The sequence below is a fragment of the Salvia splendens genome, chromosome 2 (assembly GCF_004379255.2).
Source record: "Salvia splendens isolate huo1 chromosome 2, SspV2, whole genome shotgun sequence".
Lineage (NCBI taxonomy): Eukaryota > Viridiplantae > Streptophyta > Magnoliopsida > Lamiales > Lamiaceae > Salvia > Salvia splendens.
In genome coordinates this window covers 10216872-10224129 of record NC_056033.1, presented here as the reverse complement: position 1 = coordinate 10224129, position 7258 = coordinate 10216872, and the positions used below count along the sequence as shown (strand labels likewise).

The window sequence follows — 7258 nt, the reverse complement described above, 5'->3', positions numbered from 1 at the left end:
AGACGAGGACGGCGGCGAGGAGTGATTTTGTTTTACTTTTTTAAATTAATGTACTTTTAAATTATTGTACTTTTTTTTTAAATTATTGTATTTTTTTAAAATTAATGTACTTTTTAAGTTTTAATATTATTATTCGAATTTTCTGTATTTGTCTCGTAAACTAAATTCCGTATGTTGATACGATTGTAAATTAAATTATATAATTGTTATTAGTGATGTGGATATGTAGTGTGAAGGCTATGTGAAGGCATTATATAATTGTTATTAGTGGTGTGGATATGTAGTGTGAAGGCTATGTGAAGGCTATTTGATATCCAGTTGATGTGGCAAGCTGATGTGGCAGGAGAATTGTAGTGCTGATGATGTGGCAGTGTGAAAGCTATGTGAGGGCTATTTGACGTCCAGTCATACTGGAGATGCTCTAAATACTCTCCAAACAAGGTTCGCTGTCGACTACTGTATTCTCATTTGGAATTATTAATCACAAAAGCTGCCCATCTGTCCCCTCTCTACAATATTGACCTATTGTATTGATTTTGGTTTGTATACAATACGTATTCGCAAGTTTTCTTCCTCCTCTCTCTCTCAAGATCTAATTTCATCCAGATCTGCCACTCTTTTGTGATCACAACCTACTTCAGACCTGACACGGATCACAGATAAGCTAATTTTGCGCCATTCCCGAGCTTTGCAACCGATTAGTCAATGGCCGCACCACCGGCGAGGGCAAGGGCGGATTATGATTACCTCATCAAGCTTCTCCTCATCGGCGACAGCGGTGAGTTTGCCCGTCTTTGATTTTTGGATTTTTTTATACTTTGAGTATTAGTGCGTTGCATAAATTCGTTTTCTTTTGGTGCGGATCTGGGATGGATGATGTTTTTCTGTGAAATTATTTTTGACTTTTGGCCTCTTGATTTCTTAGTTGCGCTGTTGAAAGTTTTTTTTCGTTTTATAAGCATTATCCTGAATAAATTGTTTGTATGCCGAGGCCTTAATATAATTGTTACTTATGTACATGCCATTTTGAGTTTAGCACCGTGTTTCGATGCTGGTGGCCTTCGAACTGTTTTTGGTGCTACCATATTTGGTTTAGATGGAATTAACTGAAGGTGCTTTTGTGGGGACATTGGTTCGTTTTTGCGTTCTCAAAGTAATTGTTTTAAACAGAGTGTTACATTCTGACTAATGTTGAGATAAGTTGCTAAATGAAACTTTGAATTTTTTCATTCACTAAATATTGGGGCACTATTATTTCTTTGCCCAATCCTATGCATGTGAGCGGATAGGTAGTATGATCGTTCTGCCTATGCCACTGTATGGAAATTGGAAAAAGTGTGGAATTTTGATCAGTGGCTTTCTTTAAAGCAGTTGGTGTTAGATGGTTGCATGCTCTGTTATTTTCAGTCATCCTGAAAAAGGTAGTAGGAATACTAATTATTTTTACTTACTCATGTATCCTCTAAAGCATGAGTTGACATCCCCAACCATACACCAAAAATTTTGTAGAAAACTTCTCCGACCATACACCAAACCCAAACTCATTTTTGGGTTTTTATATGGAACAACACAAAATATGGTGATACTGCAAAAATTTTGTGGAACATATACTAAAAAATGGTGTAAAATTTGAATTTGGTGTAAATGGTTGGAGTAAAACTACTTTTTGATGAGATATATATTCAAAAATGGGTTTGAGTTTGCTGTAAATGGTTGGTTCTCTGCCTTATTGGCTTATCCTTAACTGCTAAACAGAACTTGTAACTTCAGCTGTTTCAGAAATAAATCATAGTAGTATTTCTTGTGTTGTTTACTCTGAAACAGGGTGTATATGAAAAATGTTATAATATTACTAATGAAATTATACTAGTTTTCATTCTAACCTTCTGTTTCCTTGTTTTTTTCCAAATTGACTTTCTGTTTGCTGATCCGCAGGTGTGGGTAAGAGTTGTCTTCTTTTGCGATTCTCTGATGGTTCCTTCACAACTAGTTTCATCACCACCATTGGGTAAGATTTTTTTAATGAAACATAGGTATGGATGAATGAATTTTCCTCTTGACCAAATGTGTGGCCATATTTTGTAGAATTGATTTTAAGATAAGAACTGTTGAGCTTGATGGAAAGCGGATCAAGCTCCAAATTTGGGATACAGCCGGACAAGAGCGATTCCGCACTATCACCACAGGTGCAATCGGATTATATTCACCTCAAGCTAGCTCATTTCTTTTTTATTCTCCTCGAAGAACAGTTTAATATATTTATATATTTTCTTATAACGGGGGGTTTGCGGTGTTCTAGTATTTGAGGTGATATCATGAGAAACTATGGAGGCTATGAAAAATGATTGGCCTCCCTATTGAAATTAATTGTCAATTTCATGTTTTCTTTTATGATTATGTGTCCACAATTTATTTCTCAGTATTCTTGATATTAAGATATGAAAGACAAGTTGAGCTAACAGATGTACTTTTGTTTGCTTGCATTCCTCTTTAAGAACATGAACCAGTGGGAACAGATACTTTGTACTTTGCATAATGTAAGAGAGTTCGGGTTGGGGTAATATTAAGGATCCAAACAAGATGTGTACTTTTGTATGTTGTTTCTCGATCTAGAAAATTGTATAGTCATCTCTTTATTAATCACATATGTATTTGCTTATTTATAATCATCATGCTCAGATTTTTTCTGCACTCCCCAGCTTATTATCGTGGTGCCATGGGAATATTGCTGGTTTATGATGTTACAGATGAATCTTCTTTTAACAGTAAGGTTTCTTTCTTTCCATCATTCCCTTTTTCATAATTTCTGTACTGCTATTAAGATCTGCGCCTGTCTTACAGATATTAGGAACTGGATTAGAAACATTGAACAGCATGCTTCTGACAATGTCAACAAGATATTGGTAGGAAACAAAGCTGACATGGACGAAAGCAAAAGGGTAATTTTCCTTCACGCAAATTCATATTTGTGTTACCGCTAGACCATTCCGGCCTAGGAGTATTTGGAAAAGGATTAGTGTGGATTAGTAGAGAAGAGATTTGACTCAAGAACTTGAATTTTAAAATAATTCATGCATTATTAAATCGATTGGTTTGTTTTCTAGTGACTGTAGATATGATATTTTTATTTCCTAGTAATTGACTTTCTGCAGTCCAATGTATTAGGCTGTTCCAACCTCCAAGGGCCAAGCACTCGCTGATGAGTATGGCATCAAATTCTTTGAAACCGTAAGTACTTATCTATTTTCTTTTAGGAGCGAAACAAACTTCAGTTTCATCTTAAGGAAATACCATTTGCTGCAGAGTGCAAAAACAAATCTTAATGTGGAAGAAGTCTTCTTCTCAATAGCCAGGGATATAAAGCAAAGGCTTTCCGATACGGACACAAAAGCAGAGGTAAGCACATCTCCTCGCCTGTGTCTTTGTCAACCTGAGTGTGTCGTGTTTTTCACATCCTTTTCTTGATTGTAGCCTACTACCATCAAAATCAATCAGCCCGATGGATCTGCTGGAGGCGGGCAACTTGCACAGAAGTCGGCGTGCTGTGGCTCTTGATGAATGAGCAGAAAACTCAAGTGCAATGGGCACTTACAAATCATGTGTCACGCCGGGAAGAAAAAACAAATGGTTAAAAATTGGTGAATACTTGTGGAATTTCCGCTACCAGAAATGGGCCTCTAGTGTGGTAATGATATAGGTTCTTGTTTATTTGAGACATAGGAATTTGAGTGTTCCTCACTAAGATTAATGAACGTACTCTACATTCAAATGTCCATGTTTTTATGTGCGATGTGCAGACTTCGTTACTGAAAGTACTTGTTCAAAATTTGGCCACGTATTTGCATCTCCATAATATAGTGGAGTAATATAAACTTACATCCTTCACCATTTTACTAATAGAATTTGTTCAAATAGTGAGATTCTAATCGTTCAAACAAAAAAAAGCTAGCATGATTACTACAAAACAAAGGCCAAGTAAATGAACCATAGTTGCATCAATTTAAGTTCAATCTCACTCCTTGCCTACACTAAACCAGCGTGAACGGAATGTTCTAACATTTCAATTTTCATTTTGGAGAATATTATGTTGGTGCTCAAGTTGCATCATTGTGGTACAGAATCCGCCCGAAATGTGTTGTGCTTTGAACCATTGTTTTATTTCCTATCAAATTTGGGAGCGCATTATTGAATTTTGATAACAAAAACATATCGAGAAAGAACTATAAATTCAGAAATCTGGGCCTCTCCAATATCTGTTGCTTGAATATATATAAATCTCAACCTTGGAAATGCATGTACAAATACAATATTGCAGCTTTACCCGAATATAGTACTCGCCCTCCTCCACATAAAATAAATCGCTACACCAGGAGACTTTTCAAGACCAGGCTGCCTCTCAAAAGTACTCTCATAGTCAGAGGTTTAGCTCTTCTTTCCCATATATACGCTGAAGCTCGCGGGTTGCTGCTTGGAATGATTCTATTACAACGAAAACACAAAGCCAATGAGCAACCACAAAACTTTCAATAGATGTGACAGGTTCAATACCTTTCCAAGTGCGGAAGGCCTTCTGATTTATAGGAGAGCCAGTCACAGTCTGGATTGCATCGAATAGCATACTCTCAGGGGTGCTTCTCAACTCCTGAACTATCTGATAGATGGTCTTGCCATTCTCGAAGTATATGTGGTTGTTTGGGTGCTTCGTCTTGCATTCAGCGTGCCGCTCAAACTCATATGCATTAAGTGCCTTATGAGGATTAAAATATTTGGTTAATAATCATTTTGACATTGTAATGACAAAATACACACACACACACACACACCTTAGAGTAGTTGCAGGACTGACAGCCACAAAGATAGCCAGCACCTTTGATGATTCCACGAAGCTCCTTATTTACATGAAGAATACTTCTGATAAGCCAATAAAAAGAGCCAACGGGTATTAGTGAATTGGAAAGAAAGTACCTCTCTTGAGACCGAAATGTATCTCACTGGCACACCATCAAGCATGCCAGTTGCTATCAAACTCCTCACATTGGATGGGAAGCTGTTTGGAGCCTCTTTCCTAGCAGGTTTCGACTCCGATTTACTCTTAGGTGTAGAATCAACTTTGGTTTTAGGTGTTTGAGTGGTTCTAAGATCGACATTGCCATTTAACACATCCACCTCCTTTTTGTTAGGAGGCTCAGGAATTTGAGCTGAAGACTGTTCATACAATAAGCTATAGCTGCTGAGCGGCCTAGCAGAAGCTTCCATAACATGTTCATCTTGAAAGCCGCCAAAGGATATACTGTTATTTTCTGCTTTATTGTATGTGTGAGTCATTGAAATAGTACTATCAAGACCTTTCCCAAAAGCCAATTCCATCGATCTATCATTTGCTTCCCCAATATCATACGAATGGCCCATCAATGTGACACTTCCACCCTCCTTACCATAAGATTGTCCCATGGAGATGAAAGTGTTTTCATTTCCACTGTGGTACGTTTGCTCCATTATCCCTATGCCATGCTCAATAGACGCATGCAACCCATTATCAGGATCCTTAACCTGATTAACTCTGACTTTTCTAAGTCCACCATAACTTACTCCCGTTTCTGGATCCTCCATAGCATAAGAAATCGATAAGCCAACTGATGGATCATCCTCAAACTGTTCACCATCGATCTTTTTCCTTACATTTGAGTCATCTATCCCAGAAATGGGCATGTTTCTGTCTCCAAGATTTTCGGGCGTGGGTGTTTCAGATCCAAATAGCCGATCCATAAATTGGCTTGGCACTGACGGCACCGACTGAAATCCAGATGAACCTTCCCATGCAAGAGAGCTCGGAATTGAAGATTCCAACTTGCCACTCGAACCTTCAACAGCTTGCTTTTTACTAGGAAATAAATCCGGCTCAGCAAAATCCAAGAACCATTGACGGGCACGCTTAGACTCCAGTCTAGATGAGTTATCAAAAACTGCATCTCCATTTGTTACATGAGCACTCCCCTTGGGCATCCAAAATCCTTTGTCCTGGATAGACAACAAACATTGTTGAGAAGTACATCTCAACCATCACATTCACATCAAACGATTACACCACGCTAGGATACCATGAATCAAGCTCAGGGAGGCAAACATCCTCATCATGTAAATACGGTGAAATGTTGTGATCATTCTATGTTTCCAATTTTAAAACTTCAACTAACGCTTGCACTTTACAACCATACACCTACTAATGAATTGGTAGGAGGGTGGACATGCCTTCTAGTTGAAAACAGACATTTTCACTAAGAAGGGCACCATATATCTCTCAACAATAAAAGATTCACAATGTTGAACTCAGTAATGGGTCAAGATCAATCTTTTTGAATGACGAGTAATTTTTTTAACATTTTCACTTTTAAGTGTGTGTCATGTAAGCATACTATGCAGCAACCCAACTCCCAATACCCCCAAACTCTCAGTAACAAACATAATTTAATACTACAATGAAAGAGATAAATTAATAATGGAATCAGAACGCTCATTAGTCAGATAAATCTAGAAAGTTCAATCAACACCAAAAACTCCTAAACAAAAAGAAGGAAACCCTACCATTTGATCGCTTCAACTTGGCTAATCGTTAAGTCACTGCAACTGGAAAATTGAATTCAAAGTATCACTAATTTATCAAATCATAAAAACAAAATTGCATTTCTGTCATGGAATCGGAATTTTCAGATTCAACTCAAAATCCTAGGATCGTCAAATACAAAATTCAAAAAAATTAAAAAAGCGACAGAGTGAACCTGGAATTACAGTCTCTTTTGAAGGACTCCGGTGAACTTTTCCAGCGACGATTATAATTAATTTTAAGTAATTCCTTTTTAGGGTTTTATACGTATTTTGTTTGTCTGTGGTGGAAGAATGCGATCTTATTTTGCCGAAGAACACTTGATTTTTGCTCTCTTATAGTAATATTCTGCTATGACCGGGACTACGATAAAGGAGCTCGTTTTGCCGTTAGATCAATCAGGATGGTCAACTATATATATTTGACCAGTTAGATCAAGTCTCGTGAACTAGTAATTTTTATCATATTTTAGTGTTATTACTATATTTTCTTAATTTTGTTGGTATTCAATACATGATTCTAATTCAAGTGTTATTGGTATTGATTTCTTGATTTTGTTGTTATTTAATACACGATTTCTAATTTAAATACAATTAAGATGACAGATTAAACCAATCTCGAACTTATTAATTTTAGTTGCAATCGTCTATAACGCCT

At 37.0% G+C, this 7258-nt stretch overlaps 2 protein-coding genes across 4 annotated transcripts; one reads left to right on the top strand and one right to left on the bottom strand.

Moving 5' to 3' along the window:
* The first annotated feature begins 463 nt into the window (after positions 1 to 463).
* Positions 464 to 3838, top strand: LOC121787616 (ras-related protein RABE1c). The gene is made up of 8 exons (XM_042186404.1): positions 464 to 778; positions 1936 to 2008; positions 2086 to 2186; positions 2700 to 2765; positions 2842 to 2939; positions 3166 to 3228; positions 3304 to 3396; positions 3472 to 3838. The coding sequence occupies exons 1-8, from the start codon at positions 706 to 708 to the stop codon at positions 3553 to 3555; spliced, it is 651 nt and encodes a 216-aa protein (XP_042042338.1). The 5' UTR covers positions 464 to 705; the 3' UTR covers positions 3556 to 3838.
* Positions 3839 to 4227: 389 nt separating this feature from the next.
* LOC121787595 lies at positions 4228 to 6908 on the bottom strand. 3 transcript variants are annotated; one of them, XM_042186374.1, is made up of 6 exons: positions 6777 to 6908; positions 6583 to 6624; positions 4966 to 6018; positions 4824 to 4889; positions 4549 to 4747; positions 4228 to 4479 (listed from the first exon to the last, which is right to left on the bottom strand). In XM_042186374.1, exons 2-6 carry the CDS (start codon positions 6583 to 6585, stop codon positions 4415 to 4417), a joined length of 1386 nt encoding a protein of 461 aa, XP_042042308.1. In that variant the 5' UTR covers positions 6586 to 6624; positions 6777 to 6908; the 3' UTR covers positions 4228 to 4414. The 3 variants fall into 3 exon arrangements, with proteins under 3 accessions (XP_042042308.1, XP_042042324.1, XP_042042316.1); XM_042186390.1 differs by lacking the exon at positions 4824 to 4889; XM_042186382.1 differs by lacking the exon at positions 6583 to 6624 and having other exon boundaries at positions 6777 to 6901.
* Between the last annotated feature and the right edge of the window lie 350 nt (positions 6909 to 7258).